The sequence below is a fragment of the Oryctolagus cuniculus genome, chromosome 13 (genome assembly GCF_964237555.1).
Source record: "Oryctolagus cuniculus chromosome 13, mOryCun1.1, whole genome shotgun sequence".
Taxonomy (NCBI): domain Eukaryota; kingdom Metazoa; phylum Chordata; class Mammalia; order Lagomorpha; family Leporidae; genus Oryctolagus; species Oryctolagus cuniculus.
In genome coordinates, this window is record NC_091444.1 from 99295762 (window position 1) to 99315633 (window position 19872).

Consider the following 19872-nt stretch of genomic DNA (forward strand, 5'->3'; position numbering starts at 1 on the left):
GGCGGGAAGTGCACACCTTCCATGAAACGGCTGTGGAAGTGGTGTGGATATAGGAGGGGTGAGGATTCCAGGCTAGTCATTCAGATGACAACAGTGGTCCCCCGACCCCAATTATCCATGCTTCCCAGACGCAACACTTGATCCCAGCCTCACTCAATCTCACAGCACTGGGCTGAAAACCAAGGTTTCAAAGTGTCTCCGTGTGAACTCAGAGACCTGTGCTAATAGACGGGTTAGGGTCCCTGTATGTGCCCAACACAGAGTGCGGGATGCAGGGAGAAGACACACAGGACAGGGCCGGGCATCGTGGCGCAGAGCGGGAAGCTGCCGCTGGCCACTCCTGCATCCCGTCTGAGACTTGGCTGCTCCACTTCCACTCCAGTTCCCCACAAACGCACCTGGGAAAGCAGCAGGTGTTGGCCCAAGAACTTGAGTTCCTGCCGCCCTTGGGGTTCAGGCCCCTGGCTTCAGCACTTGTGGCCATTTGGGGAGTGAACCAGTGGATGGGAGATTTCTCTTTATCACTCTGCCTTTCAAATAAATAAAGGAAGAGACCATACAAGGAGAAGACAATGCTACAAACATTTCTCTTAGAAAAAGGGGAGGAGGAAAGCCCTGTGGCCATTTGGAAATGTCACCCCGAGGGGAAGGTTCCTTCCTCACATCTGGGCTCTGCTCACTGAGAACGACTTCACTAATCACCCCTGCTTTTTTAAAATATGCATTTTTTCCATTTCATTTGAAAAGCTGACACAGAGAGCGCGCGCAAGTGAGTTTCCATCCACTGGTTCACGCTGTAAAAACCTTGGATAGCTCAGTCTGGGCCAGGTCAAAGCCAGGGGTTAGAGTTCAATCCAGGTGTCCCGGTTCACCAACCGCCCCCTCCGCAGCGCCTTCCCGCAGCTGAGCCGACCCGCAGCCGCGCTCTATGGCAGTCTTCCCGCGTCGCAGCCCACTGCTCCACCGCAGTACGCCGCCAGCCGACACGCCCCTCGGCCTCTCCAGCGCCCAAGCGCTAAAGGCCCGTCCTCGCTCCAGCCATCTTGCGCTCGCGTCTGCGCACTCCGCCCCTCGGCCGGCGTGAGAAAAGGCTCGCGCCGCTCCCGAGTACCTAGGACCCAGGACAGAGAAGCGCGAAAAAGCTCCCCGAGCGGCAGTGCGCAGGCGCGACCGAGATCCTCGCTGTCCGCGGCCTGGTCCCTGGTGGTGCTGGTGACCTGCCGGGCGAATCGCTGTCCGGTGGGGGGCGCTGCTGGAGGGCGCCGGAGGCGGGTTGGGAGGGTTGGGCTTCTTGGAGACGGGTGTAGGGTATGGGTCGCCGCTCTAAGGGGTGGGTCGTGGGCTGGCCCGGGAGTGCCGCGAAGTGCGATGGGGATGGGGCGGGAGCGGCTCGGGGCGCCACCCGGGGGCGCGGACCCGATAAGGCGGGTGACAGCGGGCGGGGAGGGGCGGGCAGCGCCGCGTCCACGCCTCACGCTCCGGGCCGGGCTAGAGAGGGTCCCGGGCTTGGTGTGCGCCGGGCCGGCAGGCTGAGGTGCACGGGTCGCTAGCGGCGCCATGCGCGGCCCCGCGGCCTGGCCGCTTCTGCTGCTCGTGCGGCGGAGCCCGGCGGGGCCGGGGCGGCTCCTGCCGGCTGCCGGCATGTGGACCGCGGCCACCCGTGCCCCAGGGTCTCTGCCGCCGCTGCCGGGCCTGAGCCCGGCGCGGCCCTGGGGCGCAGGGCCGGGGCTTGTCGCGGGCGCCGGGGCCGCGCGCCGCTGCAGGAGCGGCCGCCCGGGTTGGGGTCTCAGGGGCCCGGGCGGCAGCGCGGCAGCCGTGCGCCTTCTGGGGCTGTGGGCTCGGCCCCTCGGCGCCTGCAGGTGCGGAGCGCTTATCCGGCCGGGTGCTCCCCGGCTCCTGCGCACTGGGCTCCCCGGCGGCCCCGCGGCCGCTGCCCGGGCGGGAGGCGAGGCCTGGCGGCGCGGATCGGCGGCGACGGCAGAAGAGGACTCGCGGCTGCGCCCCGCGGCGGCGGCCGGGCGCTCGGAGGCCCGGAAGCTCCTGGAGCTGGCGTATCCCGAGCGCCGGAGACTGGCAGGTAGGGTCCCCCGCCCGGCGCGCTGCTGGGGCGGCTCCACCTGCAGGTGCCCAGGCAGCGGAGAGAGCTGTCCCCCGGCCTGTGCTGGGCCTCCCGCAGCCCGGGAGGAGACGGGATGGGTGCTGGAACCTTGAGGTCTGTTCGGCCACAGCTTAGTAGGAAAATCCGTTCTGGCTTTGACAAGCATTCTCGGGCTGAGCTGGGACCGTGTTTTCCTCTTTTTACAAACAGGAATTCTGGCCCGAGGTATGCCTTTATGCTGGGGTTTCAAAATTATTTTCATTACGCAAGTGTATCAAGCAGTCCACATTACTGTAGGGTGTGAAGGAAAACGGTCTAAACGCTCAAGAGTTTTGTGCTGTTGTCTCCCTGAGTGGCCAGGAGAAAGTTACAGCGCTCTGTTCAGGGCAGTCCACATTGGCCATGGGATTGTAGATGATATCCCAGCTAAACCGCAATTCATTTTTTACATTTTTAAAATTAACTTATCTTCCAAAGATTTATTTGTTAAAAAGGCAGAGTTTCAGAGAGAGAGAGAGGCAGAGAGTCTTCCAGGTTCACTCCTGGTTCACTCCCCAGAAGGCTGCAATGCCCACAGGAGCCAGGAGTTTCATTCACGTCTCCCACGTGAGTGCAGGGGTGCAAGCATTGGGCCATCGTGCACTGCTTTTCCCAGGCCAGCAGCAGGGAGTTGGATCCCAAGTGGAGCAACTGGAATCTGAACTGCAGCCCGTTATGGGATGCTGGCTTTAAATTTTTTTTTTTTTTTACTAATTTGATAGAGTTACACAGAGAGGGAGAGACAGAGAAAAAGAGATCTTCCGTTTTCTGGTTTACTCCCCAAAGAGCCACAATGACTGGGGCTGGGCCAGGCTGAAGCCAGGAGCCCAGAACTACTTCTGGGTCTCCTGTAAAGGTGGCAGGGACCCAAGTACTTGAGCCGTCTTCTGCTGCTTTCCCAGGCATGTTAGCAGGGAGCTGGATCAGAGCGGGAGCAGCCAGGACTCGAACCTGTGCTCTTTGGGGACGCTGGTGCTGCAGGCCACAGCTCATGCTCAAGTTGCTGTGCCACAACACCGGCCCCTGAAATTCATTGTTTTAAGAAATCAAAACAAGGGAGGGGCTGGTGCTGTGGCATAGCAGGTAAAGCTGCCGCCTGCAGGGCCAGCATCCCATGTGGGCCTTGGTTCGAGTCCCGGCTGCTCCACTGCCACTCCAGTTCTCTGTTATAACCTGAGAAAGCAGCAGCAGATGGCTCAAGTGCTTGGGCCACTGCATCCGTGTGGGAGACCCTGAAGAAGTTCCTGGCTCCTGGCTTCAGATCGGCACAGCCATGTGGAAAGTGAACCAGCGGATGGAAGACCTGCACCCTCCCACCCCACCTCACCCAATACCACTGCTGCCTCTGTCTCTCTGCAACTCTGTCTTTCAAATAAATAATTGTTTTTTGTTTGGTTTGGTGTTTTGTTTTTTTCTTTTTTTTAAAGAGGGGCCCAAATTGTGGTGCAGTGAGCTAAGCTGCCATCTGGAGTCTCAGCTTCTCCACTTCCTATCCAGCTCTCTGATAATTTGCCTGGAAAAGCAGTGGAAGGTGGCCCAGTGCCTGGGTCCCCGCCAGCCTCATGGGAGACTTGAATGGAGTTCCTGACTCCTGGCTTCAGCCTGGCCCGGCCCCAGCCTTTGTGGCCATTTGGGGAGTGAACCAGTGGATGGAAGATCTCATTCTCTCTGTGTAACTGCCTCTCAAACAAATCTTTTTTTAAAAAAATTGAATGCTTTCAAGTGAAACTAACCAGTAATTCTGTTAGCCACGATTGAAAGAATATTTAAATGCAAGAGCCTCCTAGTATTAAAACTTTTAAAAAAAATCTTCACTTCATAGAAATGTGTTGAGCCTTTGTTACATGCTTGCTCCTGGGTTTACACTTAGAACTGAAAAGAAACGTGGTCCCTGATCTGCCTGGGGCTTCCAGCATAACAGAAAGAAACACTAAGAAAATATTTGTATGACCAGATAGATATAGATAGATAGACAGATAGATAGATAGATAGATATCTAGAGATTGTCTGGATAGGTAAAGTCTGTCTGGATGTTGGCATTTGTAGCAATAAGAGGAAGTGGGAGGTCTTTGTTAATTTGTAACTTGTCCTCAGAGCATCCTCAGAAGTTGATACATATCTTTGAAATGCCCACAGCCGGCACACCGGGTTCTGGTCCCGGTCAGGGCACCGGATTCTGTCCCGGTTGCCCCTCTTCCAGGCCAGCTCTCTGTGCTGTGGCCAGGGAGTGCAGTGGAGGATGGCCCAGGTCCTTGGGCCCTGCACCCCATGGGAGACCAGGAGAAGCACCTGGCTCTTGGCTTCGGATCAGTGTGGTGCGCCGGCCACAGCGCGCCAGCCGCGGCGGCCATTGGAGGGTGAACCCCAAGGAAGACCTTTCTTTCTCTCTCTCACTGTCCACTCTGCCTGTAAAAAAAAAAAAAAAAAAAAAAAAAAAAAAGTGGTATTGTGTGCACATTTTAAAGTCAGAAGACCAAAAAATAAAACAAAATTAAAGCAATGTTGAGTTGAATGTTAATCTTTTGGAAAACAAATAAGAATCAGTTTCCAAAAATGTGCTGTATATTCAAATACTGATACTTTCATCCATCTTCAGTGTGCTGACTGTGCCCTCTGAGCTGTGCAGTAAGAGACCCTTGATGTGAAGTGGTTTGTGTCAGAAACTTTGCAGGCAGGGTGTTCCCATGGGAAGTTTCCCGATGCCTCATACGCATGACTTCCATTCCTCTTCCAAACGAGCTGCCCCTTAACCCCTGCTGCCCCATTCTCACTTCGTGTGGGAACCTGCAGCTGTTTTCCCAACCTTGCATCCACGGAACTGCCCCGGAGTCCGTTTGGACCTAGTAATTCTTCATCTTAGCACTTTGGCCAGAAGGAGTCCTGAAAGCTGCAGGAGGGGCAGAGCGTGGGCCGGTGAGATAAGAGGCATTTCATCAGAGCCTTCTTGCTGTGCCTGGCAGATAGAGGCCCTGCAGCGTGCTTGGGGCAGGGTCTTAGGAGTGAGCAGCAAGAGGGCCCCCAGAGAGGGTTCCCATAGGAGAACGCTGCCAGCATGGAGGTTTGGGGGGGGGGGGCTCGGTCAGCAGGGTCAGCTTCCCAGATGGACTGGGGACAGCAGACTTCGACCCTGCCTGCCCCCCAAATTACTGACAAGGGATTGTGTGGCTGGAGATTGGGTCCCTTCCTGGAACCTGTCGCCTGCTTGTAGCTTTGTGAGTCTGTAGTTATCGTTTGTGAAGTGCCCACAGTGAACAGTACAGGGGGCACAGTAAGCAAGGTGGAGGTGAGGAACGCTCAGAGGTGCTGCCTCCTGAAGCCAGTCAGGACAGTGGCCTGCCAAGACCAGGGCACTGTGGATCAGGAGGACGAGCCTGTGAAACTGGGGCCGTTCCAGAGAGCCAGGGGTGCTGGGGTGCCCCTGAAATATCTTACTTCAGGGATTGTGTTAGCATGCTCCACCTAGGCTGTGACAAGTGGCTGATCAGGATTGACTGAGGCATAAAATAGATGTGGGGTTCTAAAAGGACTGTAAATATAAATTGTCTTTTTTTATGTTATATGCAAACAATATTTTGGACATATTGGATCAGATAAACTGTTAGCAAAATTAATTTTGCCTATTCCTTTTTTTAATGTGGCAACTAGAAACACTGAAGCTACCTAGGTGGCTCCCGCCGTGTTTCTGTTGAGGGTACCAGGCCAAGGTGAGCGCCCTGTGTTAGTGGGCAGCTGCCCCAGCTCTAGAGGGCTCACTGACAGTCAGATGGAGGCACTAGAGATGCTGGGGCTCAGATCTTGGTGCGAGGCTTCACCCCATGAAATGACCTGAGAGTCTCCTAAACCCCGTTTCCTCCCTATCTGTCAGCCCTCATGGCTTTGCTTCCTTCCCTTTACTTCAGCCAGGTCCCTTTATTCAGCCTGCACCTGCCACAGATCCACCCCTGGGGTTCCTATAGAACAACAGAACAAGTTAATGAGATACTTTACATTTTTTCCACTGTCCTCATAGAACCTGACATGTTTTGTACAGTGCAGTCTCCATCAGCCACGTGTCACAGCACAGCTTGGGTGAGTGGATATTTTCGCTGTAGTATCCATGGAATGTGTCTCTAGACTCCCCAAACCCAGCATGTCTAAAAACCAGAGTTACCTTCTCCCTCCAAAGCCCTTTCCCCCTCCACCCCTTGTCTATGGCGGAGGACTCCTCTGTGAATCCCTTGGCCCCAGCCAGAGACTTGGGGTTTTGTAATGACAGTGGTAGTAATAGGCAATAGCTTTTATTTCTTACTTCCTAGTCCCTGGCCCTGTGCCAGATGATTTACATATGTGTCTGATTTATCTCTCCCAACAACTCCATGAAGAGGGTGTTATTCTTATTGCCATTTTACAGATAAAGAGACTGAGGCATAGAGAAGCTGAGTGACTCACACAAAGGCAGCTGCGTGGCAGAGCTACGGTTCTGAACCTGTCTGTCCCGTCTTCAGAACTGGCCCTTTAACAACAACAAAAGATTTAAATAATTATTCATTGGAAAGACAGAAGTTAGAGGGAGAGACAAAGAGGGAGATCTTCCATTCATTCCCCCAAATGGCTACAATGGCCAGCCCTGAGACAGGTTGAAGCCAAGAGCCAGGAGCTTCATCCAGGTCTCTGACATGTGTGGCAGGGGCCCAAGCACTTGGACCATCTTCTGCCTTCCCAAGTGCATTAGCAGGGAGCTGGATCGGAAACAAAGCAGCCAGAGCTTGAACCAGGACCCATATGGGATGCTGGCATCGCAGGCTGCTGTTTAAACCGCTGTGTCACAACGCCAGCCCCCCAGAACTGGCTCTTCTGACCTGCTACCCAAATCCCTCCGGTCATTACATTGTGTAGCATCCAGTTCTGACCCATCTTTGCCCAACATAAAGCCCCTTTCAGCCTACATTGCTACAGTAGACAAATGGTAATAAAACATGCTGATAATCTTTTTAAATAAAAAGCAGAACTAAGAAGGCATATCCTGAAGTGAGCTTGGATTCAGCTAAGTTCTTTGATCTTTGTAATCAGCATTATTGCTATGAAAGAACCAAGCTCAGAGTCAGAACCTCAGGGTATTATTGCATTCATAAAATACAGACTCTTACTGTGCAATCGTAACTATAGTTCAGAAAACTCGAACAGGAGGGGAAAGATGGACCTTTACTTCATTCACCTACATTGTACTTTGGGGAGTATTTGCAAACCAGAAAGATAAACTGCTTCTGTAAGATGAAACAAGGAGTTTTGTGCTGAACCCTCCACTCACCAGGACGGCTGCTTCCCGAGCTGCCAGTTCTTCTAGGCTGAGCTGTGTGGAACCCGAGGTAGAGGCTCTCCCTGCCCTATGCACTTTCAGTCTCACTTGGGCACTGTACCCAGGAGTGTGGTGCTTTGAAACAAGACCCTGGACAAGGCTCTGGCGCTGTGGCAGAGTAGGTTAAGCATCCGCCTGTGGTGCCTGCATCCCATGTGGCCACCGGATCCAGCTCTGGCTGCTCCACTTCTGATCCAGCTCCCTGCTGATACACCTGGGAAAGCAGCGGAGGATGGCCCAAGTCCTTGGGCCCCTTCACCCACATGGGAAACCTGGAAGAAGCTCCTGGTTCCTGGTTTCTGATCAGCTTAGCTCTGGCCTTTGCAGCCATTTGGGGAGTGAACAAGTGGATGCAAGACCTCTCTCTCTTTCTCTGTAACTCTGCCTCTCAGGTAAATAAATCTTAAAAAAAAAAAAAAAAAAAAGACCCTGAACCAACAAAATGAAGTTGCCTTTGCCCAGGTTCATATTACACAGGTGGATTGTGATTATGGGTTTTTAAGGCAGCCGCATGGACATTGTGAACTACGAGATTTTACATTCCTGCTTAGGCTATTAAAGACTGTTACCTCCGTTGCCAAAGTTTCATTCATTCATTCAACAAATATTGAGCTTTTCCTATGTGCCTGTCACCATAGGCAGAGGGGATATAATAATGAACAAAACATCAAATCTTTTTTTAAAGATCTGTTTTATGGGACTGGAGCTGTGGTATAGCAGGTAAAGCCACTGCTTGTGGCCCCGGCATCCCATATGGGCATCGGTTTAATTCCCAGCTGCTCCACTTCTGATCCAGCTCTCTGCTATGGCCTGGGAAAGCAGTAGAAGATAGCCCAAGTGCTTGGGCCCCTGCACCTGCATGGGAGACCCAGAAGAAACTCCTGGCTCCTGGCTACAGATTGGCTCAGCTCTGGCCTTTGGGGCTATCTGAGGATAAAAGATAAAAGCAGATAAAAGAACTCTCTCTCTCTCTTTCTCTCTCTCACTCTGTCTCTCTTTGCCTTTACCTCTCTGTAATTCTGCCTTTCAAATAAATAAATCTTTTTTAAAGATCTATTTTACTTATTGAAAGAGTTACAGAGGGAGAAGGAGAGTGAGAGGTCTTTATCCGCTGTTCACTCCCCAGCTGGCCGCGACAGCTGGCCGCGACATCTGGCGCTGAACCAAGCAGAAACCAGGAGCCAGAAATTTTTCTGGGTTTCCCATGTAGGTGCAGGGTCCCAAGGACTTGGACCATTTCCCAGGTGCATTAGGAGGGAGCTGGATTGCAAGTGGAGCAGCTGGGACTCAAGCCAACGCTCATATGGGACACCAGCACAGCAGGCCAGGGCTTTAACCCACTGCACCACAGAATCAGCCCCTGACCAAAATCTTATGTCCTAGTGAAGAGATAGATTACAACAAGTGAAGCGTTTAGAATGCCAGAAGGTGGGAAGTGCGAGGAGAAAAGTGAAGAGGGAGAGAGGCAAGCTGTGTCCTGCGTCTTTAAGTGAGGCTGTCCGAGCAGCCGTCTTGGAGAGAGGATTATTGGAACAGTGACCTCAGGGAAGGGTGAGAACCTCATACAGAATGTTCACTACTTAAAAGACTCACGCTTCTCCTAGAGCCGTGTTTGCCAGCTACATAACCAGTTGGCGCTGAGTATGTGATACAGTCTTCATTAAGGTTATATAAAATTAATACTAGCAACTGAAGCAGTAGCAGTAGCCATAGCACAGAGAGCAAAGTGATTGCTGTGTGTCGAGTGTTGGGAGAGTGTTTCCCAGGGCTCAATCCACATCGTGTCCCTCTCAGAGCCTCGCCATGGACTGTGCTGTGGGAACAGGTTTCCTCTGGGTAAGGTGTCCACATAGTACCAGACTCAAATGTGACCCAGGGAAGAGGAAGCCTCCCTCCCATCCTGCCCGACTCACCCAATGGCATTCTTAGAAGGATCTGTTTCACCTGCTTGTGATTTCTCTTCTAGAATGTTTGTAAATAAACTTGAAAAACCCACAAGCAGATAAGGCCCACAATAACAGGGTATATTTATTTGTTTTTTTAAAGGTTTATTTATTTGAAAGTCAGAGTTACATAGAGAGAGAGAAGGAGAGGCACAGAGAGAGAGAGAGAGAGAGAGAGGTCTTCCATCCACTGGTTCACTCCCCAGTTGGCCACAACTGCTGGAGCTGCACCAATCCGAAGCCAGGAGCTAGGAACTTCTTTCAGATCTGCCTCACGGGTCCAGGGCCCCAAGGACTTGGGCCATTTGCTACTGCTTTCCCAGGCCATAGAGAGAGCTGGATCAGAAGTGGAGCAACCAGGACTTGAACTGGCACCCATATGGGATGCTGGCACTGCAGGCGGCAGCTTTATCCACCACGCCACAGCGTAGCCCTACTCCTTTTTTAGATCTTTACCAACACAGTGGCCAAATTGTTTGATCTCTGTTCATCCAATACATAAAAAATAGTATGTCTTTGTAGTTTAAATGTGCATCCCTCTTATTGTGAATGTGGTCATTTGTGATATGTGTAGTTCTTAATTGAATTTCTGGATATTTTCTGATGAGGCTCTATCCCCTTTATTTCTTCAGGTAATGTATAATTTTGTTTTTCTTTATTTTCCTATCATACTTACGTTCTAGTGCTTTATTCCCCAAAGCTGTAATTTTAAGAAGGAATATATCGCGTGTGTAATGGATCCCTGTAAAGGATATTTTGCCCCTTCCCTAATCCTTCCCCCCCTCCCCCCACCCCATTTCTCCCTTTAGTGAGACCCTTGGTGCTAAATCAGACCCTTCCAGACTCCTTGCAAAGCACCTGGCAGACAGATAAGCTGCACGGGGCAGCTTGTGAAACAGATAAGAGGAAGTTCCCAGAGGCTTCAAAGAGCGCCCAACTCTCCTGCCATCTGCTTTCTACCTCCCCCTCCTCCAACCCCATAATAGCAAACCCCCTCCTTAACTGGATAAAAACCCAGTTCTAAATGTGCCCTGGGCACAGTATTGGTAAGAACGGATTGCCACCCCTCTTTGCTCTTAATAAAGTAACCTGTCTTTGTTGAGATTGGTTCCATCTCCCTTCTGTCTCATCCCTACGGATACAAAAGACCAAAACTGAGCTATTGCAAACCTAATACCCTGAAGCTAGTTTGTGAAGATCATTTAGTGAGAGGCAGAGACATGTGTGTGTGTGTGTTTAGTTTTCATTTGAGAGAGTGTTCATGCACAGGTTCACTCCCCCAAATACCCACAGCAGTGGGACTGGGCTGGGGCTCAAACTGGGAGCCAGGACCTCAGTCAGGGTCTCCCATGTGGGTAGTGGGGACCCAAGACCCTGCCAGGGTCTGCATTAGCAGGAAACTGGAGTCCAGAGCCAGAGATGAGACTGGAAACCAAGCCCTCAGATGTGGAATGTGTATCTTCACCAGCATCTTAACCACCAGGACAAGGCCTGCCCTGTGGGATGTGTTTTTGAAATACCAGACATAGTCAAGAGGTTTACATGAATAGTTGGGTCTTCAAGCTAAGGTAGTTAGACCAAGGAATAACAGTAAGTATAGGAAAACCATGATCTGAGATGAACTCAAAGATCAGGAGGCAGGGAGGGAGGCCAGAATGGGTTGACTCTCAGTTCTTCCTGCTGCGGAAGGGATGACGGAGTCAGCAAGATGTGTTTGTCCTGGCTTAGGGATGATCCTGCACTTCCTCACAGTCGCACTGCTCCTTCTCTGGAACCCTCCGGCTCTTCCCGTTAACCAGGGCTCCAGGGAAGAAACTCCAAGGACTGATGTTAACACAACACCTGCTCTGGACACAGTTTATCTGGGAGGAGAGCCTCATGGACTCAGCACCGCAGCCCTTTTGCTGAAGCGTACAAACTCATGTTTTCCAGCTGCCGTGGGGTTTCTGGCCGTGTCCAGTGTCATCACCATGTCCGCCCCTTTCTTCCTGGGGAAGATCATTGACATCATCTATACCAATCCCACAGTGGACTACAGTGACAAGCTGACTCGCCTCTGCCTTGGCCTCACCTGTGTGTTTCTGTGTGGTGCTGCTGCCAATGCCGTCCGTGTCTACCTCATGCAAACCTCAGGTAGGAGTCGCTCCTCCGCACGCCATCCTAAGGAAGACGCGGTGCGTTCTCTGGTCCACTTGAGCCTTGAGTTGTGTGTGTGCAGGCCACAGTCTCCCCCTGGTTTCACGTCCAGTGAGGACAGACCCCAGTGTCAGGGCACGTGTAGAAGTGTGGATGACTTGAGACAGAGTGCCCTCTTCTGAACTCTGCTGCTTGTTGGAGTTGAGCAGTGTGGGAAGTCGCCTCCCTCGTCTCGTGGGAGCGTTGAGAACGAGGCCCTCAGCTGTGAAGTGGGAATTCTGGGCCACCTTTGTGGAGCTGCGAAACCTGTGTATCTGTCCCATGCCTGCATTTCCTGTCGAGTAGCTCTCTGGATGATAACATTTTTGGTATTTCTGCCTGGAGAGCTCATTATTAACAGGCAGGTAACAACCACAATACCAACAGAGCCCAGGACAGGGAGTCAAAGTCTATAGCTCCCCATTTAGCTAGCTAATAAGATACTCTGTAGATAATTAACCTGTTCTTGCCATTTGAAGGCTCGGTGCAGAAGAGGGTTTCCAGGAGGGAATACAATTAGCTTTTGGGTGTCGATATAGTCAAACTCCTTTGTAAATAATACTTTAAAAAACTGTGTGTGTCATGTAATATTTATCTTATCTCTGTATCCTCTCATGAGTGCCCCAGCTGTTGGTGCACAGAGAAAATGAGTGTGCACTGCCGTCACGGCTGTTGCTACTCCAGGGCCTGGGCGAGTTTGCTCTCACCAGCGCGACGTAGTGCAGAAGCTCAGCAGCTCAGCGCTCACAGGGCTTGCACCAGGCCCAGCTGCTGGCTGTTGGGAGGCTGCACCTGCAAGGGAACAGGTGGCCTGCCTCATTGCTTGCTTTTGCAGGTCAGCGCATTGTGAATAGGCTGAGAACTTCGTTGTTCTCCTCCATCCTGAGGCAGGAGGTCGCTTTCTTCGACAAGACTCGCACAGGAGAACTGATTAACCGCCTGTCCTCAGACACCGCGCTCCTGGGACACTCGGTGACTGAAAACCTTTCCGACGGGCTCAGGGCTGGAGCCCAGGCTTCTGTCGGCATCGGCATGATGGTGCGTTGGCCCGGTTCCTCTTGGCACCTTCTGGTCTGGGCTGGGTCTGTGGCAGGCCTCTGAAGTGTGAGGTGAGCTTGAGGTGAGCTTGCCAGTAACTCATTGGAGTATGGGTTGTTTTTAAATTTAAATTCCAATTATTAAAACTAAATAAACTTCCCAGTAGCCATGTGAGGCTGTTGTTCCAGATAGCGCAGTTCCAGACCAGTGGACTGAGGACTGTAATCACTCTTTTCTCCCAAGTAGAAAAGCTTGGGTTTTGTCCTTCCAGTGCCCCAGGTAGCATTAAGTCCAGAATGAAAAGGGTGTTCCCAGAGTCCCCCAGTTAGCTGTGACTGTGGAATGGAAAACAGCTTTGACATCTCACGTCTTCCCAGCTAAGAGGGAAGCAGATCCCTGGAAGAAGACCCTACCTGTCAGCACTCACATGCCATTTCCAAATATAAATAGTTCTGCAGTTCAGGAAGAGTTCAAGCCAGGAAAAAATGCACACACACTTGGGGAACCTTTTCTTCTACCAGTGAAAGAGAATCCAGTGCAGGTCAAATGGCCAATTCAGAGAGGGCCACTTTAGTCTGTTTGGGCTGCCATGTGTCACCAAATACCACAGACTGGGGGACGTAAGCAGTAGAAACGCGTTTGTCACAGTTCTGGAGGCCAGCAGTCTGAGATCTCAATGGCAGGAAGTACGTTCATTCTGCAGCCTCTTCTGTTGACTTGTAGGCAGTGACTCTCCTGTGTGTGCACATGGAGAGAGGATGAGCTCTCTGGTGTCTCTTCTTATAAGGACATTTATCCTATCAGATCAGGCCCCCACCCTTACGACCTCACTTCATCCTGGTTATGTCCCTAGAGGCACCGTATATATCTCCAAATACAGTCATCCTAGGGGTAGGGCTCCAACACATGAATTCGAGGGAGACGCAAACATTCAGTCCATCACAGGCCTTCCACTCCCCAGGCCCTGGTCTTTAGCTCTGCAGGAACAGAAATGTGACTCTGTTTCTCCTACACAAACTCCTTAGACCTGACAAGGTGAGCCAAATAGGGAAAACCTAACATTGTCTATAGCATGCTGCCGACTTGTTAGTTTATGCTGTGGATCTTCCGTCCTAAGCTGCATGGTTCCGCTATTCAAAGCCTCCTTTCCCTAAGTTTATATATATAAAATATTTGAAACTTGTATAACTTGAATAAAATCTAAAAAAAAAAACACACACAAAGTCTCCTCTCAGGTTCCAGATTGCCCATTAAGCATGGAACCACAGCAAAGCGAGGGGAAAGGGAATGGGACAGTTACCCTTAGTCATGGAGCAACCTGACAGATTGTGCCTGTCCCACCACAGAGGGTTGATAAGCATCTGGACATTCACTCAAGATCAGTTGTGTTCAGACCCCAGAATTGTGGTCATGTCCACCCTGGTAGCCTCACAAGTCCTGACATCAGAGACATGGCCATGCTCCCTGAGGCTCAGTCCAAGTATCCTAATGGACTTCCCTGTTCCGAGTGTCTCATTCCTGTTAGCCCTTGAACTTATGTTCTGTCTGCCTCTCTTACTTGATTATTATCGAGCTCCCACCTTGCTCTGTTCCCTTGCCTGAAGACCCTGTGAGGGACAGTCATCTACCAGGTGCCTGGAATAGTGCTTGCCACATGGAGACAGCAGTGATAGGTTGAATGAGTAGGTGAATGGTTGCTGGATCTGACATTGCTTTATGTTTCAGTCTGCGTCGTTTCCTTGGCATTTTAAGAGATGTTTGTACTGATTATCCATGCAAATGAGATTAAGTAGATTTTAGTGATTTGTTAAAGAGATGCTAGTGCCATTTAAAAGAATCACCGTATTCCGAGGCTGACAGGAGAGCCGACTACCTGTAGAAGTTGGTTGTTCCTTAGGCACCTCCAGTTGTTGGAAGCTCTTCCGTCTGTTGAGTCCTCATCTGTCCTGTTGACGTCAAGTCACTGAACTGCAAAAACAGCTCTAACCCTTCTTCCACTTTTTAGTTGTGTCTGCCAAGTCATCATCTTTTGATTCTTTGTCATATGACATAAAGTCTTTTTTTTTCATGTGTTTGCCATCTTGGTCATTTCAGTGGCACATGTTATTGTAATTGTTTAGTGCCTGGAGGTGATCCAGACTTGAGTGCCAAACTCCTGTATGATCTGGCCAGTGTGAAGCTGAATGAGTCTCCCCGCTGGACTCCCGTTCACTCCTTTCTCCCTGTTGTTGGAAGACTTGGTCTGATGTAGTTATCAGTCTGAGGACAAAATATTCCCATCCTTCCTTGAGTAGCTTTCTGTCACATTACTTCTGTGTGCTATGTGGAATACTCATGGGTTTTATGAAGATTAAAGAGAGCTGGTGAACTCCACTAAAGCAAGATACACAATTTGGAGACAGCACCTTCAATCCCACCGGTTCATTAAACACACTCATGCCTTCAGTAGGAAATGTGAATGTCTTGCCATCTTGTGTAACAAGCACCTCTTGACTTTTGTTTTTGACAGTTTTTTGTCTCGCCTAGCCTGGCCACCTTTGTTTTGAGTGTGGTGCCTCCAATCTCTATTCTTGCAGTGATTTATGGACGATATCTACGGAGACTGACCAAAGCCAGGCAGGACTCCCTGGCACAAGCCACTCAGGTACAGGCCCCTTCCCATGCTCACCATTTCCTGTAGAATGGGTGCAGACTCATGGTTCTTGAGGGCAGACCCTGTGGGATGTGCTTAGGTTTCTGAACAATGTACCCTCCTTTCATTAGTTTCGAGCCCAAGACCCTGGAAATCCAAAGTACTCTGGCTTCTGGAGTAGATCTCTACCCATGTCTCACACTGTATCTAATGTGACTGAACCTTGTATGAACATCTAATTTCTTAACATCAATATTTCTTGTAAACAAGCAAAAAAAAAGCTAATCATGTTATAAAATTTGTTTCTGAGGGCTAGTGTTGTGGCACAGTAACTTAAGTCACTGTTGTGACACTGGCAACCCATACTGAAGTGCCACTTCGATTCCTGGCTGCTCTAGCTCCCTAGTAATTCACCTGACAAGGCAGCTCCCTGCTAATGTGCCTGGGAAGGCAACAGAAGAGGGCTCAAGTCCTTGGTCCCCTACCAGAGGGAGAGCTGGCTCATGGTTTCAGTCTGCTGCAGACCTGGCTGTTGTAACCATTTAGAGAATGAAAGAGTGTGGGGCCGGTGCTGTGGTGCACGGGTTAAAGCCCTGGCCTGCAGCACCGATATCTCACAGAGGTGCCAGTTTGAGTCCCGGCTGCTCCACTTCCAATCCAGCTCTCTGCTATGGCCTGGGAAAGCAGTGGAGGATGGCCCAAGTCCTTGGGCCCCTGCACCCATGTGGGAGACCCGGGGGAGACTCCTGGCTCCTGGCCTCGGATCAGTTCAGCTCTGGCCGTTGTGGTCATCTGGGGAGTGAACAGTGGGTGGAAGGTCTCTTTCTCTCTGGCTCAATCTCTTTCTGTAACTGTGTCTTTCAAATGAATAAAATAAATCTTAAAAAAGAGAGAGGATAAAAGAGTAGATGGAAGAATTCTCATTCTTCCTCTCCCTCATGCATCACTGTCATTCTGCTTTACAAACAAATTAATAAATCTTAATAAGAAAATAGTTTCTGGGTGATACTGTATCCTTTGTTAATTTAATAAAACTAGCTTTTCAGTGCTGTGCAACATTACTTTCTTTTTAAAGATTTTTTATTTATTTGAAAGTCAGAGATACACAGAGAGAGAAGAGGCAGAGAGAGAGAGAGAGAGAGAGAGAGGTTTTCCATCTGATGGTTCACTCCCCAATTGGCCACAATGACCGGAGCTGTGACGATCAGAAGCCAGGAGCCAGGAGCTTCTTCTGGGTCTCCCACGTGGGTGCAGGGACCCAAGGACCTGGGCCATCCTCCACTGCTTTCCCAGGCCATAGCAGAGAGCCACATAGGAAATGAAGCAGACAGGTCTCAAACTGGCGCCCACATGGGATGCCGGTGCTTCAGGCCAGGGCATTAACCTGCCACACCACAGCCCAACATTACTTTTTTTTTGACAGGCAGAGTGGACAGAGAGAGACAGAGAGGAAGGTCTTCCTTTGCTGTTGGTTCACCTTCCAATGGCCGCCGCGGCCAGTGTGCTGTGGGAGCCAGGTGCTTCTCCTGGTCTCCCATGGGTTGCAGGGCCCAAGCACTTGGGCCATCCTCCACTGCACTCCCTGGCCACAGCAGAGAGCTGGCCTGGAAGAGGGGCAACCGGGACAGAATCCGGCGCCCCGACCGGGACTAGAACCCAGTGTTGCGGCGCTGCAAGGCGGAGGATTAGCCTAATGAGCCGCGGCACTGGCCCCAACATTACTTTTGAAAAGCAATAAAAACAATTTATATTTTCATGTTACAGAAAACATGCATGTTTATCATTGAAAAATTTGAAAACATAAACAAAAGTCAAAAGTATACTTAACCTGATTTCAGAATTAACGTCATGAGCATTTTGGAGTCTAGCCTTTCTACTCATCTTTTTGTCTGCAAACATATATTTCTGTATCTACTACCCTGCTGTTTTCCTTCCTATCTACCTATCTGTCTAATGTGTATAGATACAGATTTGTTTTTCCAAAAATAGGATTGTTCTGTGTCCTAATTCGTTTCCCATTGATAGTGGCTTAAATGAGAATTGCATTTTAATTTTTATTCTAGAAATTCTTAAAAGTGTGACCCTCCTCCCCCTAAAATGTGCTGCTTATTTTCCCAGCTAGCTGAGGAACGTATTGGAAATATAAGAACTGTCCGAGCTTTTGGGAAGGAGATGACTGAGATGGAGAAATACACCAGCAAAGTCGACCATGTGATGCAGCTGTCAAGGAAAGAGGCTTTTGCTCGGGCCGGCTTCTTCGGCGCAGTAAGCAGATCATTTCACAGGGTTCGAAAGGGCAGAGGTTACGACTGGGAGAGATTTTTGTTCTGTGGCTCTTGACAGAGCAGAAAATTACTTTATGTCAAGGCTGAGTTCATCCTTGAGATACATTTGTGAAAAAAGAGGAAACAAGTGAATGTAGGTATAGAAAAGCATGGTCCGGATGAGCTTTACCTAGGAGCTGCCTGGCGCTGCAGTTCTGAGCCCCACCCGGACCCACCAAATCCAACTCTCTCAGGGTGGGGCCGTGAGTCTTAACAGGGTCATCCAGGTCACTCTGAGCAAGTGAAGGTGAGACTTCCCAAGGATTGACCAAAATGAGCTCAGTGGATTGCAGAAAGGAAGGATCAAAAATTGATCCCCATGGTGTCACGATGTGAAATACACGTCGGACCCGGAAGCAAATTCATGCTCTGTTCAAACTGGCAGGAACTCCCGAGGTCACTCAGTCACTGCCATGATTAACAGCGAAAAGAAACAGCAAGGAGGCTGCCCTGCCCCAAGACCACATTCCTTGCAGACCTCCAAGCAGGTCACAGATACGGGGTGCCAGCCTCTAAGTGCCGTGTCCCAGCCCAGAACACTTCATTAAAATATTCAGACACACACAGTGGCTATCTAGTCCTTTCCTAAGAAATTTAATGTCATTGTTTCCTTTGCAAAGCAAGTAAATTGAGTAAAATAGGAATGTAATGGGTGACTTAATATCTAGGTTTGCATGGTGAGGAAATTATTTCTTTCAATACTGAAAATATCCAAAAAGTGTGTTTTATTTGATGCTTTGCATTTTGGAGAAATCTCTTGTGGTGATAGTTCAGTGCCACAGGAAGCATAGGCCTTTCGAATGTTTGTTGGATTGTGGGTCTTTGTTCCCACCTGACTCTGTCTCCTTCATCCTACAGACCGGGCTCTCTGGGAACCTGATTGTGCTTTCCGTCCTGTACAAAGGGGGGCTGCTGATGGGCAGTGCCCACATGACAGTCGGTGAACTCTCTTCCTTCCTAATGTACGCTTTCTGGGTTGGACTAAGCATTGGAGGTATATAATTTAAAAAGGCTTGGGGGGTTGCAAATTACAAATCAGAGTCTACTTTTTTTTTAGATAATTTTTTTAGGTTTTATTTATTTATTTGAAAGGCAGAATGACAGAGGCAGATAAAGTGATTTCCATTCTCTGATTCATTCCCCAAAAGGCCACCATGGCCCGGGCTGTCCCAGGAGCCCGAAAGTCCATCTGGGTCTCCCATGTTGGTTGCAAGGGCCCATCTTCCGCTACTTTCCCAGGCATGCTAGCAGAGAGCTGGATCAGAAGTGGAGTAGCTGGGACTCAAACCAGTGCCCTGATGTGGGATGCCAGCACTGTAAGCGGCAGCTTAGCCTTGTGTGCTGTAATGCCAGCCTCTAGATTCTAGTTTCTGTAACAAAAACTGAACTTCTACATGATTCTACCTCTTGCTAATTAACTTCCTCTGAAAAAAATTTCCTAGAATATCATTCCAACTAGACTTTTATTTTTAAACTTTATTTATTTGAGAGAGAGAGAGAGAGAGATCTATCATCCACTGGTTCACTCTCCACGCCTGCCAACAACTAGGGCTGGGCCAGGCCAAAGCCAGGAGCTGGGAACTCCATCCAGGTCTCCCACATGGGTGGCAGGAATCAAGCTACTCAGCCATCATCTGCTGCCTCCCAGGGTCTGTTTTGTATGTGGCCTATTCTGGTTGGCTTACTTAATCTAGTAATATACACTTAAGGTCCTCCATATCTTTTCATGGCTGGGTAGGTCATTTCTTTTTAGTACCTAATAATATTCCGTTATCGGTTATTATATCTGTTATTCAGTTTTCCACTCACCTACTAAGGGCATCTGGAGTGCTTCCAAATTTTGGCAAGTGTGAATAAAGCTGCTGTAAATAATTTTGTGCTGGTTTTTGCCTGGATGTACATGTGCAGTTCATTTCAGTAAATATGAACAAGCACAACTGCTGGGTCAGATAACAGGAGTGAGTTTAATTTTGTAAGGAACTGCTACACTGTCTTCCAAAGTGACTGCACCATCATGCGTTCCACCAGCAGCAAATGACAGTTTTTGTTGTTCCACAGCCTTGCCAGCTGTGGTGTTGTCAGTGTTCTGAATCTTAGCCTGATTGTTGTGTGTGTGGTAGCATCTCATTGTTGTATTAATTTGCATTTCTCTGATGACATGATGTTGAGCATCTTTTCAGAGTTATTTGCCATCTTTTTATCTTCTTTTTTTTTTAGCATTTTTTTTAATAAAAGATGTATTTATTTGAAATCTAGAGTTAGAGAGAAGAGAAGAGAGATCGATCGAT

At 49.7% G+C, this 19872-nt stretch overlaps 1 protein-coding gene across 1 annotated transcript in view; it reads left to right on the forward strand.

Moving 5' to 3' along the window:
• The first annotated feature begins 1349 nt into the window (after positions 1-1349).
• Positions 1350-19872, forward strand: part of ABCB10 (ATP binding cassette subfamily B member 10) — a 44091-nt gene continuing 25568 nt past the window's right edge. Inside the window, exons 1-6 of the mRNA XM_051820937.2 lie at positions 1350-2077; positions 11348-11548; positions 12426-12628; positions 15138-15272; positions 17379-17525; positions 18443-18578. Coding sequence (XP_051676897.1) covers positions 1558-2077; positions 11348-11548; positions 12426-12628; positions 15138-15272; positions 17379-17525; positions 18443-18578 — 1342 coding nt within the window. The 5' untranslated portion in view covers positions 1350-1557. The remainder of the gene's footprint in view (positions 2078-11347; positions 11549-12425; positions 12629-15137; positions 15273-17378; positions 17526-18442; positions 18579-19872) is intronic.